Genomic DNA, 18,944 nt, shown 5'->3' with positions numbered 1-18,944 from the left:
TTTGTGCTGGACAAAGCGGGTGTGGGACAGATTTTTCTCAGGGTACTGTGGTTTTCTCTGTCGCCTTTCATTCCAGCAACACTCTCCACTATCATTTCATTTCATCTGTCAGTCATTAATCATTGCCCCAGAGGAGTGCGACAGGCCTCGGCAGCCGACACAATTCACATCCTTGCCGCAAGTTGGGGGCTTCAGTCATCTCATCCCTGACCCGGTCATTGACTGGAAAACAAGTTGTAGGTTTTCATTTTTCACAGTGTTATGTAAAAAATTTCAGTCTGTAGAATATAATCTCAGTTAAGCAAGTCCAAATATTGGTTGATTTTTGTAATAAATACATGTTACATATATATTACTGGTCATCTGATGAGTGATTACTGGTGACAGCAAGAGGAAGTCGTCATCGTCCATATCCCTTGTCCAGCTTCTGCCAGATTGGGATGTTTATGGCACCTTTCCATCTTCCTCTGTCGGGCCACCATTATTCTTCCTTAACTGTGTTCCAATCCAGGTTTCTTCTAATTATATTATTCTTGGTCATTTTCAGGCACTTTAGTCTGGGTCTTCTCTTTGTTATAAACAGAGTGACACAATCAGTTTCCTCAGCATGAATGATACAGAATGAAACACTAATGGGTTGCCTTTGCAATACTAAGTTATTGCTGTTACTCATTTGTTGTGAATTGCTATGAGAAATTAAAGTTAATTACATTTATTATTATTATTATTATTATTATTATTATTATTATTATTATTATTATTATTATTATTATTATTATTATTATTATTATTATTATTATTATTATTATTATTATTATTATTTACTTTTTTAAAGAACAAAACTGTAGCTCTTTATAATGATTATCCATGGTTTCTACTTTTCACACTAGGCATATGCTGCGGCTGTACCATAATTAAGGCCACTGTCACTTCCTCTCTTCACTCCTAGCTCTTTCCTATCCCATTGTTGCCATAAGATCTATCTGTGTCGGTGTGATGTAAAGCAAATTTAAAAAAAAAAGCTCTTTATAAAATGATAATGCCTCAAAAGAAATCGTGCAAAGTGATCCATTCTCAGAGCTGAAAGATCAGATAGAATGTTTTAATATTTTTAAAAGGGAAAATGAAGTCTCTAAGGGTGTAAAAAGCTGGATGCAGGTAAAAGTGAAAAGGCAGCATGGAACATTGCTAAATACTGTAGTATGAAAAAGCAGATAATGACAGAAGTCAAATCCTAATTCCAGATATTCATCAACCACTTGCAAAGAAGGCCGACGTGGACGATTTTGATAAAAGTGTTGTATGTCAAACGTTTTTGGATACAGAACATACAGAAAGAAGTTTCTGCTAGCACTGTGATTCATTAAGGGAGCAGGAGCTTGAAAGGATTGTGTTAGATAAGAGGTGCTCACGCTGGACATTTCGTCCCGCGGGTGCCCAGCACTGTAAGCATGTAGCAGGAAGGTGATGAGCGTATGCTATTCAACCACAATGCTGTTGTGGTTACGTCGCAAGCCGTGAAGTTTGAGCAAAGTTCTCCCAGTCACTCTTGATCAATGCGGCGGTACATCAGTTTGAAATGGAGGCAGGAAATAATGATAGAAAGAGGGCAGAAATCCACATCATTTTCAATTTACTTTGTAAGAAATAAGTTATTTATGTTCATTGCAGTTTACGTATTTTGACCGGATACAATAAAGGGGCCTACAACCTCAAATATTTTTGTAATGTACGTAATGAATTACAATTGTCACTATTAAATTTTAAGTGATGCTTTAGAAGCATTTATAATATAACATGGAGTTAAGGTGGATAATCTGTGGCTTGTGGTTGCTTGGGTTTAAATTATCTGATAAACTTACCAACAATCCAATCATACTTACTGGAAATAACATCAGTTAGGTTATTTATTTGAACATATTCTCTACATCCATTTGGTAGAGACATTTACATCGTTGTACTCTTATCTTGGATAGTAAATATCTCTGCCTCTACTCGATATGAAACTCCCTCGCCATTTAGAGGCTACCTATTATCATTCAACGCCTGATAAGTTTTAAGTACCATTTTCAAATTCAGTGAACAGGGAAATTCAAACAACACAACACTGTGCAAAATCAAGCAGTAAAATTGTTTAATTATATAAATATACCATATTACTGTTTGCTGAATGATTAGGCTAACTGGAATTTTACCGTCTTAAGAAATGGAAATCTGTCATTCCCATCCAAGAAATTGTAAATAATAGCTTGTACGCTTAACCATGCACCTTTGTAAACTGAAAAACAAAAATTATAACATGTTAGTTATAAGAAAATAAAACTGTTTACATCGAGCACAGTATAAATCAAACAGGAATATCTTGTAAAGGTCTGCTTTCTTGCATTTATACCGTTCTTTTCTTAAATACTGTACCCCATTCAGCATTTTGCTGAGTAGTGGAAGAGAGTGGTCGACAATCGAACGTCACCATTCTCTTCCTGTAAAGTGTGTTCGGTCCCTCGCTTCACTGTGACGTATGCATGCTACATCATGCCAGCCCGATCGCAATGGGCTAGCCTCAGCAAGCGACCAGCTGAACTCCTCTGTGTTAGATGATGATTTAGAAAGCGGTCATCAGCATGATAAGGAAACTAATATTATACATGAGAGCGAGAGAGAGATGATATATATTCAAATAGATTATAATGCTACAGTAGTATCAGAAGCATAATAGCATGTGAGCTGTATTCTACATTCCTAATCAACCTGCTAATCATCTCTGTTAGTTCTGTAAAGTGATTGTACATGCAGTCTTTTTTTGCTTCATAAGTTGCTCTCATGCCTGCACTATAGATGTCGGCTTGATAGCAATAATGACTATCAGACATGTAATAATGATTAACTTCATGCTTTGTTGTTAGTACTGTAGGCTATTTTCACTTGGCTAAGAAATGCTTTGCATAATGTGTTTTTTCAGGTTAATAGAGAGATCTACCCTATAGGTACCTACTCATATCTGTCACTCTTAGTGGTAGTGTTTCTAGTGACAGATCTTCTACGGTATAAGCCTGTCATCATAATTTTGGGACTGTCTGGTGTTATGACATGGTGCTTGTTGATATGGGGAGAAAACATTCCTGCCATGCAAGTAAGTACTTCATCACCTTGTTTTTATTCTCTTCCGTTGCTGTATTTTGATCTTTGCATTTTAACTAACTTCTATTTTCCTCAAACCTTCCCTGCTTTGCATATCAGATAACCTTTGTAACATTTTTCAAACGCACATCATATGTGAAAATCACTTCGTCCTTCTTCTCTTTCCACAGTTTGATTAATTGTGGTTTTATATGTGCATTTTGTTAATTATTACATCTTCATGTAGGCTAAAGTCTATACCTGGAATGTGTGAAGTGGCAGTGAGTAAACAGTGAGTAAACAAGAGTTCTGTGTAGGTAGCATCATAGATGACTAGTCCAATCAGTAATAAGTGTGAAAGGAATGGCATAGGAGAGAGAACATAACACATTGAGACTACATATTTGGCTGTTGCTCTTGAAGCAGAGTACATGTAAAAAATGCAAGAATGGAACATGTTTCATACTGAAATTTAAAACATTTTGAATCCTTTCATGCCAGTGCTTTAAGATTTTGACATCATTGCTGGTGGGAAACTTCCTTTGTAACTCCGAGGGTGAGAGTGATATTTTAGTACCAAGTGGAAGGTTTACTTCCCATACATCATTGAGCAAAAGCCCTTATATCTCTGAGAATTTTTAAGGTGTGAAATACAAAATTTTTGAAACCTCACTATCGGCAGCCCTGAAGATGGTTTTCCATGGTTTCTCATTTTTGCTCCAAGCAAATGCTGGGGCTGTACCTTAATTAAGACTCCGACCGCTTCCTTCCCACTCCTAGCCCTTTCCCATCTTTGCCATAAGACCTGTCTGTGTTGGTGCGACATAAAACAGATTCTAAAAATAAATTAAAAAATTGAAACCTCCCATGAGTTACAGTCAACAAGGATGAGAAAATCCACCTATTCAATACTGTATATAATAATGTTCATATTATTTATTACATTGGGACTAGTTTTGATCTTTGTATTGGGTGTCGCTAAACGGACATTATAATAATGAACTGTTTTATATAGAGTGTCCCCAAAAAATTCTGACAAGGTTTAGTATGTTGTGTGGGATGGCGGACTGATCATTTTTCAAGAAGGTGCCCCTGTCCGGAAATGCTTGGTTTGGGCGTTGGAGAGCATCGAATGGTTGTGACAATTTATTCTGATTTGGTGTCTTAATATGGAAGATATGCAATTCTTTAGCCGTCTGTATACTGTGGGCAGACAACTTCAGCCTAATAACATTCCTGCGCATGCACTACATTCGTGCACACAGTCCTTGATGCGCATCCTACTGCATTACTTGTGTACTGTAGTCTGCCAATGCAGTAACATTGTTAACAACAGTCCAACTTGCACCAGTACACAGCTGCAGAAATGACTGACATGGTGGTTGCATACATAAAAGCGAATTGCAGTGGTAGAGCTGCTGCACGATTGTATGCGGAATGTTTTCCAAACAGACGTACTGTACATCATTCCACGTTTGTGGCCATCGAGAGACGACTACAAGAAGCCGGACAGTTCCACGTAGGTAGTATGAAGAGTATGGTGTATGACACTCCTGTAACATCAGCGGAGGACCTTATTGCTTGAGTCCACGGAGCAATTGAAATGCTTAAAAGATAACCGTGCGTATTGGGTCATGGGCGTGAGGCTCAGCGTCGCAGATGTAGGCTCTGCAATGACATAGGGGGTACACTGTTCGAACTACGTTTGTAATGAGCACGGTGTGCTACTCATGTTGGGTTTATTGATGACATGTGGAACACACACCCATCTCACACTTCGAAGCGCTACAGCATCCAAGCTGTGCGTTTCTGGCTATGAAAACGGATCAGTTTGCCTTGCTGCCGAACATACTGTTATCGGTGTTGTGTTTTTTTTTTTTTTTTGACACCCTGTATTAAGACTACAATTTCTTTAGAAGAAAAAATGACACAAAAGTGTTGGACATATGTGCAATGTGCTGTTTTATATTAAGACTATGATTTTCTTAAAATAAAAAGTGACAAAAAAGTGTTGGGCATATGTGCAAGAGACATCAATTTTAATGGACTCATGTGTAACCACACCATATTTCATCAGTGCTTCAAGACATGCTAGTAGTGTTATATTAGGTGTTGATGTCTTCAAGGTACATTTAATGGTCTTTTCGATTTATAATTTAAGGATGAAGATGACTCAATACAAGGGTCAAAACTAGCCCCGATGTAATAAATAATATTAACATATTACTGTATATACAGTATTAAATAGGTGGACTTCCTCTTCCTTGTTGATAGTGATAAATCATCAATATAGACCAAAATGAAATTAATATCATATTACCTCCCATGAGTTAGCAAACTTTTCAGTCCCTCTAAAAGCTCCCATGTGAATTAGTTGTGAACATGCATGCACTTGCAGTACCCTGCACATCAGTCGAAACAAGGATTTTTCTTCATAATTTTCCCAATGGCTGGCAACACTGTGCTACACATTGCTTATTCGTAGATCCCATTCTTTCAGTGCTAATTCATTGCTAATCAATCTATGTGACGATTGCTTTAGGTTAAAAGTGTATTTATTTAGTATGTGTTACTTTTGAGGAATTTTGAGGTTTCCTTGTGCAATTGGTAATACTTATGTCTTCAGCAGATGCAACTCCCAGGAAGCGAAGTGCGATCATAGCATTATTTCTGAATATTTCCATGACATAAGGAGAATTAGCTACTAAATTTGGTGTCATGTAGGCACTATAAATCAAAGTATTCAGTGGCACAAACACACTGGCTCAGTTTCACTGAAGAAAAAGGGAAACTCTGGTAGGAAAAAGGAAAATGATGCCAAGTAATGAGCATTTTCTACTCAGAAGAAGCAAATCAAAGCCCAGGCTCACTGCTGTGGTCTTGGCTCACAAACTGGGGCAAAGAAGAATGAATCTGCATGTTTCTAATGTTTGTTGTCAACTTCTGGCAGCTGGAGAAAAGCCTGCAAACATGTAAAGAAACACCTTCTAACATTAGAAGAAAGTTCTTTCCTTTGATGTGAGTCATTTTGAAGTGACCGGGCAGTGGATTCAATGTGTGAGCCAAGCAAAGAATGACCCAACAACTACATCCCATTTGCAGCCAGCTGTAAAAACACCCCATGAAGATGACAGTTTGGAGGTGTTCCATACATGAAGGACCAGGACCCTTAGTACCAGTCAACGAGATGATGAAATCTGACCAGTACATCTAAATACTGGAAAGGAGAGTTATTGATGAGCTGCAGAAGAGATATCCAGACAGTGATGGAATTTTTCTGCAAGACTTGGCTCCTTTCCATACTTCAAAGAAAGTGAAGATATTCATCAGTGAGAACAATAGAGTGTCCAGGGAACTTCCCTGATGTTAATCCAATGGGCTATTTGCAAAAGGAGCCTCTCAAAACTTGACTGTTCCACAGACATACACATGATAGAGTCTCTAGTTACAGTGGGGTTTCATGATGATGTACATATGTGCTCAGAGTTTCTGGTATCTGCCAAATCGTGTAATGCAACTTGTAAAACAGAAAGGAGAACATAAATTAGCTATTAGCAAAGATTAAAGGTATCTATTAGGTGAATAAGTGCATACAAAATATAATTGTTCACATTCCAATTAATATGCATGGAACTGTCAGAGTTGTTGCACAGTATTAATAGAATATTAACTTGTGCCAAGACTTTTTATGTAAACCTGTTCTGAAGAACAATGTACATAGGATTGCAAAATTGTCTCCTGTAAAATTCACTTCCAGTCATATAGATAATGGTAGTTATAAGTTGTAAAATATAACATTGTACTTATGAGTTAACTTGATAGTTTGACATAATTTACATAATATTAAGAATTATTTACCAGTGTTTCTTTGTAATTACCTTTTAGTCAGTACTGTAATTTAGAAATAATATTTCACTTTTGAGAACGAGTAAATTTATTTTCACCAACATCCACTCAAAACTCGTACACTTCTTGCTGTTTGTGCCACACACGAACGCTGTAGATATGCTGGCTTATTTGCAAAATGTATTTCTAATAGGGCTCGGGGATCAAGGTGGTTTTGGCTGCCCTTGCTTTAAAGCGTAGTAGCTCAGCCTAGTGAGGACAAGATTTGAGTTTTGACAACTTTTCTCTAGCCTTGACTTTCTGAATGGGAGCATTTGAACTAAGAACCATCTCCATGGTATTTCTCTTATTGGCGAGTGTGACAGTTGTTGCTGTTTCAGCAGAGTTTTGTGGCAGTGATCAACCATACAACAGTACGTACCATGAACTATTTTGAAGTTTGTTACTTAAGAGCATTATGAAAGGAGATGTTGAATATGTCCGCCTTTGTGTAGCAGCCTTTCACACACAGTCATAAGAAATATCTATTTGTTTTGAATAATTATTTTATTATAATTGCGTAGGGGATTTTTTTCTCAAATGACCAAAGTTATCTCATTTCTTTTTTTCTTCTTCTGTGAGAACTCAATTTTATCTGTTTGGTTTCTTGGCTGACAATTCTCATAGCCTAAAATTTACTATAAAGATCATGAATTGTCGTATGACTTGGAACTTTTACACCTGGCAGTCTTTCTTGAAATCATGTTTGGACTTGAAGTGCTGACCGAGTTATATTGATCATAAACACACACATTGTCGAGTAGTAAACTTGTACTGAGTCATAATGCCCAGCATGATTTAATGCACAAAACAGAACAGCACACAACCCACAGACATGTCTTTCTATAGGCAATCTCTCACTAACAAGCTTTTCTTACATCCAAGGTCAACATAGCTATATTCGCACCTCCTGTGCTTTGAACTTGGCAGACGGCTGTCATATTGCTGACCGGAATACACTGCGTGACTTATTCTTAGTTCAGATGCTACAATCTCTTGATAACCACTCATATTTATAAAACTTGTTTGAATTTTAGGATGTTCTAAATAATCAGTGATCACAAAAGTGGTCAGTTATTAATTAGGTTATCTTTTTGTGTTGTGTACAGGCAGTGGAGTTTGGATATGGCATATTCATGGCAACAGAAGTGGCCTATTTCACATACATTTATGCTCAAGTGGATCAAGAACACTACCAAAAGGTTACAAGCAACACTCGTACAGCCTTTCTTCTAGGGCGTTTTCTGTCAGGTGTAGTAAGCCAGATATTGGTTTCGTCCAGTGCCATGTCATACTACGAATTGAACTTCATAACTCTGGCATGTAAGTAGCAACCACATTCACTTCTCTTATGATTGGTGGGTCAGACTTTGTATTCATCTTTCCCAGGTTGTTAATATAGATAACTCTTTCTTCTTGTAATTTTATTGCTGTGTTTGTTTTTTAAGAGCTAAACTATCATGAACCTTCTTGTATAGGTATGTATGTTTGAATATTACTTAATCAGTTTAGTAGTACCTGAAGGTGTGTGTTTTCTACGGAGTAGACTGTGCAGTATTTATTAGATTTATTAGATACTAATCTTCTTTACTCAAGCTCTCTCTTTGGGTCAGTGGAAGACTATTGGCCACCATATCTGTGGTTGGAGGTTCAAACCTGGCATTGATAGTAATATTTTTTGAATCTCACGAAAAGATCCATTTGGCTTTCCATATTATATCCCGTTGGCTTGCAAAACACCTCTGGCAACAAATTCAATGTTTGCCAGACAAAATTGACCAAAAGCATTAGGTCACCCAACAGACTTTTGGTTCCACTGCCATCTAGTATGGTAAAACAAAGCATTGAAATTCACATGCAGACAGTTTAAATGGCATTAAATCAAAATGCCTGCATGTAAAGCTGAGGCCATAAAGTTGATTCCCCCCCCCCCCTTCTTGTTGAGGTACCTTCAAGTAAATCATGTATAGCTGCAGTGTTTCTTATTATGCTATTCAGATTCAATTCTCTTTCCTGTCTATGTACAAGATTAGAAAAATGATGATGATGATGATGACTTCAGTTGAGTGGGTACAGTGTAAGAGTGCTCTCCACCTCTGCCTAACTAGGTATAATTCTTCAATTGAACTTAGCATTATTCCATGCCTCTTCCTTCTGCTTTATTTGAGTTACTGTATGGTAAGAGCCGTTTAGTTGTAAGATTACATTCGGGAGCTGATGGGTTCAAATCCCACCAATGACAGTCCTGAAGACGTATTTCTCCATGGTTTTCCCCTTCTTCACACCAGGCAAATGCTGGGGCTGTACCTCAGATAAGGCCACAGCTGCTTCCTTCTCAGTCCTTGCCCTTTACTGTCCCATTGTCGCTGAAAATCTGTAAATGTATTGAATGATGAGGTTCCTAATTAATGTCAGCCATGGCCCTTTCAATGTTTCAAGGAACTTAGGGTTTGCTAATTGACCTCCTCTTTTTTTTTTTCCCACCACACCAACACAGTTTTATGACGATAATAGGATGCTGGGAGGAAACCATCCATGGCTTCAATTATGGTATAGCTCAAGCATTTGCCTGATATGAAAGTGAGAAACTACAAAAAATCATCTTCAGAGCTGCCAGGGTTTAAATTCGCTATATGACGAATGCAAGTTCACAACTTCGAGAACCGCATAGCCAAAAATGACTACTGCCTAGCTTAATGATCTATAGATATCAAGATGACTTATAACTGCATAGTCATTTTTAGATTGATGCTTTCACGGCCCGTAATTGTAGACATGATAATAAGCTTTTGGGCTTTTGCTATGTCAAGAAGTCTTCCTCATGAACAGATGAGATTTTCTTCTAAAGTTCTCTGCAAAACATTAAGAATTTCATCTTGTTTTCTTGACATGGCAAAAGTCCAAAAGCTTGTTACCATATCATCACTATTTTTTGAAGCCTTGCTGAAACCTCAAGAGAAAAGGAACATCGTATCACCAATTACTAATTTCATTTCTGGAGCTTACCATCAGAGCATTGTAAAGGAACTTAAATCTATGGAAATAACTGTAAGGGAATAAGTAGATTAACAATACAAGAATAAACGAAGAGAAATAAATATTACTGAATTTCTGTCATTGTTTTTTCTTTCAGCAGAAAGTGTTGCGACCATTTGGGCATTCTTCCTCCCCCCTGTGAAACACAGTCTGTACTTTCATCGTGGGGAAAGCAGCTTAGCAGGTGTTGATAATGAGGCTGCTACAGTTCATTCCAGTGTTGGTCCCCCTGATATGCTGTCCCGGGAAAGCCCTAAGTCTAATGGCATGCTGCATATTCTTCTGAAGGCTTATAAATATCTCTGGCAAGACTTCAAGCACGCATTCAGCAACTGGTATGTGGTGAAATGGTCTATCTGGTGGGCTCTAGCAACATGCGGTTTCTTACAGGTGAACACTATTTTCTCCTTCATGTAAATCACATGGTTACTATATGATCTTGTGTGTAGCCACAGTTTAAAATGGTTAAGGGAAACAAGGGAAAGGTAGGTTGGATTTTATTATTTACTTCTAATAGCGCCTACCTTCATTCTTACCAACATGCACTCTCCTAACTCATTGCCTGGCTCAGGCATGTGAACGCAACTGCTTCAAACCCACTCATTCTCTGACATTGGCATGTTTCAACACTTAGATGCACATTCTCCTTCCTCGCAGCCTAGAAAGTCGTCGAGACAAATATGTTCATGTTTTGTTTTGTTTTTTCCTTTTGTAAGACTCAAAGGTTTGATCTTGACTAAAACTCTTAGAAACCTTGAACAAGGGAAATACATGTAAATTATTTGCCATTTTGGCTTCACATAACAAGTGTCAACACATTCTGACTGATCACCTTGAAAGAGTGATAAATGAAATTTTCCTAGGTGATGAAATTGGTGATGAAATGTTGATTTCAGAATTAGATAAGCTTGAAAGTGTAGTGTAGTGATAAAAAGTGATCCCCATGATTGCTATAGTGAAACTGAAAATAGTACGAAACGTCCATAGTCCCTTATATCTCAGCTGCGTGGACAGACAGTGACATTTTAACTACAATAATTCCATTTACGAGCACAGTTTTATCATCTTGTGAGAAAACTTCTTTGGGATAGGCAATTTTCATTAAGATCGAAATTAATACTCCACAGGAGCTTCTTTGTAACAGTTACAACATACACACTAGAAACCTGCATACAAACTAACAGAAATATCAGCAAACAAAGAGGGACAATAACAAAAAAAAAAAAAAAGACAACAAGATACGCCATCTTGTCCAAGTGAAAAAAATCCTTAGTGAGATCTGTGTCGGAGTCAGGTGGAAATGATTTGGTTAATATCAAAAGAATGGACCCACAAAAAACAGCTAGAGTGTGGTTTGAGAAGGCACTTGGAGGCAAAAGATCAAGAGATTTCCCAAGGAAGAGATGGATGATCAGATTAGAAATGATCTAGCTGGACAAGGTCTGTATTTACAGTAGGGTTGTTGTTTTATTTACAAGTGACTTTACGTCGCACCGACACAGATAGGTCTTACGGCGATGATGGGATAGGAAATGGCTAGGATTGAGAAGGAAGCGGACGTGGCCTTAATTAAGGTACAGTCCCAGCATTTGCCTGGTGTGAAAATGGGAAACCACGGGAAACCATTTTCAGGACTGTCGACAGTGGGAATCGAACCTACTATCTCCCGAATACTGGATACTGGCCGCACTTAAGCGACTGCAGCTATCGAGCTCAGTGCCACAGTAGATTTGAAAGAAGACATCTACTTGAACGGAAGTTAATGGAGAGTGCTCATTCACTGCACTGGAATACGCTTCCTTCTGTAGAGCTGTGCTGTTTTAAATATGAATCCTGTTTATGATATAGTGGCACACATGCCAGGTATTCTGGTTTTTCTGTAAAATGTACGGATTTTGAGTTGTGTTTAACGGTTGTACGGATGAAGAACGTTATTGTACAAATTTTGAAAATTCACGATTGTTTTCGCTTTCTGCGTCCAAATCGGATTTGTTTGTTCGGAAACTTGTGGAATCGTGTGATGAATATGTAAGCGATTTAGTATTTTTAGTGGTGTTCGTAATGTGTTCAACTAAGGAACGATATTATCAATCTTTTAGGGAGGCATATTCTGCTGAATTTCCTTGTTTTATACGATCACAGAAAGGCAAAATGTTCGCATTCTGTTCCATGTGCTCGTGTGATATAAACTGTTCTCACGGAGGTAGAACAGAATTTGTGAATCACATTAAATCTGTTAAACATGTCTCCAATACAAAATTTAAGGATGATTTATAATGTCCAATAACGGGCCATTTATATTGGTATTATAAATTTACTCATTTGGGACAAATATTTCAGATTCCCTATGAGAATCAACATCTACATTATCTGATGGCCAAGCAGGCATCAATTTTTTGGTAATGAGACAACGTCTCTTATAGTGCATTGGCACTGCCGGTGGCTCCAAGTAGCCTACACAGTGGCCTCCACGGTATGTACTAGCCATGTGTCTTGGTGGGTGTGCTATGTACCAACTGAAGAGCCCAACTTAGCACATGGGAGCGAAACACTGGCAACCAGTAATGAGTTAGCTGGAAAATTTATAATGTCCAATAACAGACCATTTATATTGGTATTATAAATTTACTCATTCGGGACAAATATTTCAAGTTCTCTATGGGAATAAACATCTACATCACGAACTGGTGTGTCAAGCTTGGTCGAGCAAGATTGAGCAGCACAGAATTCCTTCGTGACGTAGGATTGGATGCGCTCTAAGCAGGACGTGTGTGTTGTGACTCAAGCCACACTTCCATTTTCACTTATTCTCTTTGGTCTTCACATTCTGGCACTACATTGTAGTAGAGTACCGTAATTAGCGATCATTCTACAGAAGTACAGACGTAGTGGATGCATCAGTTTATTAAATCCATATAAGTCCAGAATAACTTTTTGTTATCAAATTGAACTGACTGTTCTACATGACTATGAGCTCTGCATAGTGATAATATTTCTATGGTTTTCCTGTCGTTACTTGGTCGCTACTTCCATTTCTGGTTCTTCTGATCATTGGATGTATCATTTTAATAACATATTCTTTTCAGTTTTATTATAGTGCTATGATTCTATTTCTCCTATACGAAGACGTGTTTATATACAATACACCATTGGTATGACGGGACCTTCGATATTTAATTTGTATCCATTCAATTTATAATTATTTTGCTGCCGTATATGCTAATTAGGAAAAGGGAAAGGAGGGAGAATAGTAATAATAAGAAAATTTGAACAGAACTGAAATCCTGAGTTCGATAGGATATAACTGAAATTTCAGGATGTTTTAAATTACATCTCACAATCCGTAGATATTGCATGTTGCAAAAATGCATCTCTAGACACATAGGGCTGGTATTATGTTCTTGTAATAAAATTATAGTGGATTAGTCATTAATAATTCAACATATTTTGATATAAACTTATTTTATTACCACGGACATGCGGTATTTGTCAACAAAGAGCAAAGAAGATTGCCACGCAACTGATTTAGTAAAAGGATATCACTCATAGATGGCGGGCCATACTCCTGCTTGAGTACTGCTTAATCGACATGTGTCTCAAAATCTGATACTCCTGTACTAAAGAATAAGAACATTATTCAAAATCGTGAAGAAAAAAACTTTTATGGTTCTGTCATCAGGCTTAAATAAGGCATGCTGTGCCTTCCTTTATTTGAGAATTTCAATTCTACACTTCAGAATGCTTCCCCTCACATTCATAAACTACTAGAACTAATGACGAACCTGTTAAAGGAGCTGCTTTCCGGATTTGTTAAACCAAAAGTGCTCAAAAGTTCCCTTTTATTAAAAGTTCCATACCATTCTATTGAGAATCAGAGAGACAATGATGAGCTAGTCATTCACATTCGTTAGTTAGCTAGTCATTGGCGTTGAGACAATAAACTTGGAGAAGAAACTCTATGATAGAGGCATTCTTTTCATCTGCCAGGGGTTACTTCTCTACAGTATGTGATTATATTATTAACAAGTTCTCTCTCAATGATAAAGTACTGAAACATGCAAAGGTTACAGATGTTTCGAAAATTGAAGATGCCCAGTTTTCTTCTGTACAATTCTTTATAGAAAGATTTCCATCATTGCTGCCGAGGAAGGACCGAGAGTCGGCTGAGGATGCAATGAATGTGCTTCAGAACCAATTTGTAGCTCTCCAGATTGATGACTGTGCTACTGTTGAGAGTGAAAATCCGACAGATGATACCAAATGGGCTTGCTTGATGAACATTCGTGGAGCTGATGGTGTTCCTAAGTATGATAGCATATCCAGGCTAATGCTTTCTGTTCTGACTTTACCGCACAGCAATGCAATACCTGCCAACCCTTCCGATTTACCCAGAAACTTTCTGTTTTTTTAACTCGTCTTCCGATTTTCCGATTTATTTTTATCTCTTCCTATTTTTGACCAGTACAACCTCCAGTGCCGGCCCCGCGGTGTGGAGGTAGCATGCCTGCCTCTTACCCGGAGGCCCCGGGTTCGATTCCTGGCCAGGTCAGGGATTTTTACCTGTATGTGAGATTTGGTTCGAGGTGCACTCAGCCTACGTGATTAGCTGATTACAATTGAGGAGCTATCTGGTGGTGAGATGGCGGCCCCGGTCTAGAAATCCAAGAATAACTGCCGAGAGGATTCGTCGTGCTGACCACACAACACCTCATAATCTGCAGGCCTTCGGGCTTGATCATAACATGTATTTGACTTGTATTAGTATTGTTTGTACTCTTCCCCCTTGCCATCCTTTTTCGCTATATCTCAAGACTTTGCAACACATGTGCGCGTTGTTAAAATTTTTCCACTTTAGTATCTTCTGGATTTCTCTTTTTGAAAGTTGGTAATTATGTAGTGGGTGCTTTATTAGAAATGCCATTTTCACTTTGGAAAGAAGAAGATAAGAAGGACTTAGGGATTGGAATAATTTATCAAAGAAATGTTTTATCAATTTCCAAGTTCTTCGAAATCATTTGGTAAAGGAGTAAGTAAATTATTAATCTGTCACCTGGACAACGGCCGTAAATGCAGATAAATGATGATTGATTGAAATTTTAAATTTTGGATACCCTACTGATCTCTACAAATATGTGGTACAAAAGAAGTGGAATGTTCAGGTAAATGCTACAATTGTAGTTTAAAATGGTCTATGTTTAAGGAATTCCCATGGTTATGCTCATCTCCAACTCTGCAGAAATTGTTTTGTTGGCCATGCTTGTTCTGTAGCTATAAAAGCAGCATTCTTTTTTTTTTCTCATTGTTTTTTCTGCCAGCTCTTCTGACTTCTCAGCTACAGGCCGGCACTGCAGAGGACATGTTGAAGTGCGAAAATAAAGAGCAACATACTAGTATTTTTTAAATATTGGTAGCCTAAGAGAAGTCGGATTCATAACACCAGAGTTTTGGTATGTTTTTTGCAGTTTTGCATTATGCACAAAACTGTATGTGGGACCCTCAGAGCCATCTTAACCTTCCTTCATCCCTTCCCAACACTAGTCCGCCATGTCAAGAACTGAAAATTGAAGGACATTTCTCTTTATTCCAGTGTATTACATACATCCAGAATCTATGGCAGGACATAAGAACAGAAATTGAGGAGAATACTGGAGAGGAGCAACAACTTTACTATGCAGCTGTTGAGGCTGCATACACCTTGATAGGTAAGGAGTATTGATATTATTAACACGTTCAGTACCTGCTTCTGAGCGGGACACTTGAATGCCTGGACCAGCCATTTTCATGCCCGGCCCTCTTGACGTGCATCACTTAATACAAGTTACAATTACTCCTAAACTATAAATGTTGGAAAAATGATACTTTGTGCTTACCTCTAGTAAATATTTAGGGTGTGATATCTGGTGTCACAGGTTTCAAAATACGTCTAATTTTATACAGCCAATCTGTATTTTCGGCATAATGATTACTGTCACCGAAGTGAAGAAATGAAAGAATATGAAGGAAGCGTGTTCGGAACATTGTATTAGAAAATATCAGAGTATGAAAAATAGGGTCTTCGGTCCAGTACATTTTTATATCAGGATTTTGGACTGTTTCCACGATTGCATGATCGATTTCTTTGTGAAAGGCCGGGGCACCGCACTTATCACTTGACTCGCATATAGATTGGTCAGCTCACACACACACTGATAAAATTCGTCATTCATGAAAATACTCACATAAGTCAAAATATCCTGCTTATTTTCTATTTGAACGTTTATAGCTGAATTCTCTGTAAATGGTGGAACGGGTGGGCAATAACTAGGATGATATGCATCAGACACTTCACTTTTCTCTATAGGCCTATCGGATTCGGGAATCGGAATTTCCTCGTCACTCTCACTTTCACTATCTGAGTATTTCAGGAATAAGTTCATCACCAGAATCATTGTGAACAATATCTGATAATTAATCTTCCGTAAGAACGACACGCACTGCATTGGAACCTCGAGTACCGTCTTGACGCGCGAGGAAGTGCTGAGATATTCCCGCTAAAACAGCTAAGATAAACATGAGCCCACTCAACGCAAGGGTTATCTCAAAAAGGTAAACCAACTTCCTGCTACAACCAGTAACGCTGACTAAGGTGTAAGACTGCATAGATGACGAATATAAACAGCATTGCTTCACGCGGAACATTAAACGTCTTACGCCGTCCACGGCCCGCAGCATAGGAGCAAGCTTAAACGTCTTACGCCGTCCACGGTCCGCAATGAGTTAAATTATATTGTGAACATAGTATTGTTGGTTGAGTTTATCAAGAAACCTTGCCCACTGTCTAAGGATGATTCCCATTACTTGCCTGTGTTGCTTGTTATTTTGTCCAAAAGTATATACCGTATTTCACGGCATAATCGTCGCCACCGCGTAATCATCGCATCCTTTATTTTCAATACAAAAATCGGACTTTAAACCTGTAATTACATAATCGTCGCACGTCCAAATTTTGTTCACTAATCTGGTTAAAAGGTAAATGGAACTGCAACGTAAGTTGCACATGAATGCGCAATTTAAATACGTGTATGGTTTATGGGCAATTTGGCAACACAGTCACGTTTGCGACATGTTGCACAACGTATAAATAAATAATACCGGTATATGTACGACGCATGGCTTACCGGTAGACTATCGGCAGTTTGACAACGTGGTCGCGAGACAGTGTACTATTTATTCACCACCTACATATTATGCTTACCGGTAGGCTATCGGCAGTTTGACAACGTGGTCGCGAGACAGTGTACTATTTATTCACCACCTACATATTATGAGTTCCCATTTGAAATACGTAAGGCTGTAAGTTATCGCTTATCGGCAACGTCGCCAGGAAATACCGGCTAGGTAGGTTGAATGGACCTTGAACCAGCCCTCAGATACAGGTAAAATTCCCTGACCCGGCCGTGAATTGAACCCGAAGCCTCCGTGTAAGAGGCCAGCACGCTACCCCTACACCATGGGGCCGGCTCCTGTGTTATTGCGCACGAAGTGAAATCCAAGACGATAACGCAGATTTCCACGGAATTATTCAGCCGAATTATTTACGATGTCTCAGTTGTCATCGCTAGACTCTTATCTTACTACTACGTCATAAGTGTCCGGGCATGGGATGAAAACTTTTATCCAAGCAGTCAAGATAATTATTATCCAATGCTATTAAAGTTTTATTTTATAAACTCGACAGTAATGTAATGTAAAATCATCAATAACTGGGAAGAAATATTAACCTAATTACCGTATGTTTAAAAGAAATTGAAAAAAATGAATGTTTGTTACTGACATCTCGGAATACAGTCAACTATACAGTAGATCTACACCGCGCTAGCTAGAGCTCCGGTTTGCGAGCTTTGCGCAAGCGCAGTAGTGTGTCGCAACCAACGAGCTAAACTGATAAATTGTTGCATGCTTCCTTGCTGTGCCTAACAGTATTGGCTGCTCTGGAATGGACAGATCACAGATGCATTTATTTGTTTCAGATTTACGTGATTACTGTAGACATGTGTGCGTGAGAATTTAAGTTTTTAATTTGTGTTTTGGGTGTTTGCAGAAATAATTTGTTTTAATAGTGAACAATTACGGAAAGTCATTTATATCGCAAAACATTAACGTGTGAAGCATTTATAAGCGATTATGGGTAAATATAGAAACTATTCTGCGGGCTTCAAGCTAAGCGTAATTGCCTTCGCTGAACAGCACGGGAACAGAGCTGCAGAAAGAAAATTTACTGTGAGTGAAAAGTTGGTGCGTGACTGGCGGAAACTAAAAAACAAGCTAAAAAGCACAAACCCTTCTAGACGTGCGTTTAGAGGTCCTAAAACAGGGAAGTTTCCTATAACTGACGAAGAAGTGTTTAGGTACGTCAGTGAAATACGTAACAATGGCTGCAGTGTATCATATGAAATGTTACAAATTAAGGGACAGGAGGTAGCGCGCAAACACAACATACCAGTAACTCAGTTTAAGGCGACTCGTGGGTGGATTAAGGGGTTCATGCGACAACACAATCTGTCAGTGCGAAGGAGAACAACACTAAGCCAAAAGTTGCCTGCTGATTACACGGACAAGATTGTAAATTTTTACCGATTTGTCATACGTTTGCACAAGGAAACTTCGTACTTGCTTTCTCAAATCGGTAATGCCGATCAGACTCCAATCTTTTTTGATATGCCTCGCAACAGCACTATTGCGCTAAAAGGATCACGGAGTGTATTAATGAAAACCAGCGGTAGTGAGAAGTTGCGATGCACGGCAATGCTAGCCATTACAGCTGACGGGAGAAAGTTGCCGCCTTACATCATTTTCAAGAGGAAAATGATGCCTAAGAATATACAGTTTCCCCGTAGAATTCATGTACGAGTGCAACCAAAGGGTTG

General features: G+C 38.4%; 1 protein-coding gene across 3 annotated transcripts in view; it reads left to right on the top strand.

Moving 5' to 3' along the window:
* The window catches only part of LOC136880956 (thiamine transporter 1), an 84,376-nt gene that overhangs the window by 33,357 nt on the left and 32,075 nt on the right, over positions 1-18,944 (top strand). For all 3 annotated transcript variants that reach the window (XR_011018694.1, XM_067153504.2, XM_067153505.2), the window contains exons 3-6: positions 2,960-3,130; positions 8,112-8,325; positions 10,136-10,428; positions 15,626-15,740. Coding sequence is in view for 2 of the 3 variants with exons in the window: in XM_067153504.2 (XP_067009605.2) it covers positions 2,960-3,130; positions 8,112-8,325; positions 10,136-10,428; positions 15,626-15,740 (793 nt within the window). In the remaining variant the exon portion in view is untranslated. The remainder of the gene's footprint in view (positions 1-2,959; positions 3,131-8,111; positions 8,326-10,135; positions 10,429-15,625; positions 15,741-18,944) is intronic.

The sequence above is a fragment of the Anabrus simplex genome, chromosome 9 (genome assembly GCF_040414725.1).
Source record: "Anabrus simplex isolate iqAnaSimp1 chromosome 9, ASM4041472v1, whole genome shotgun sequence".
In the NCBI taxonomy this organism is placed as follows: domain Eukaryota; kingdom Metazoa; phylum Arthropoda; class Insecta; order Orthoptera; family Tettigoniidae; genus Anabrus; species Anabrus simplex.
Note: the sequence above shows the minus strand (reverse complement) of the source record. Positions and strands in the feature narration are given on the sequence as shown.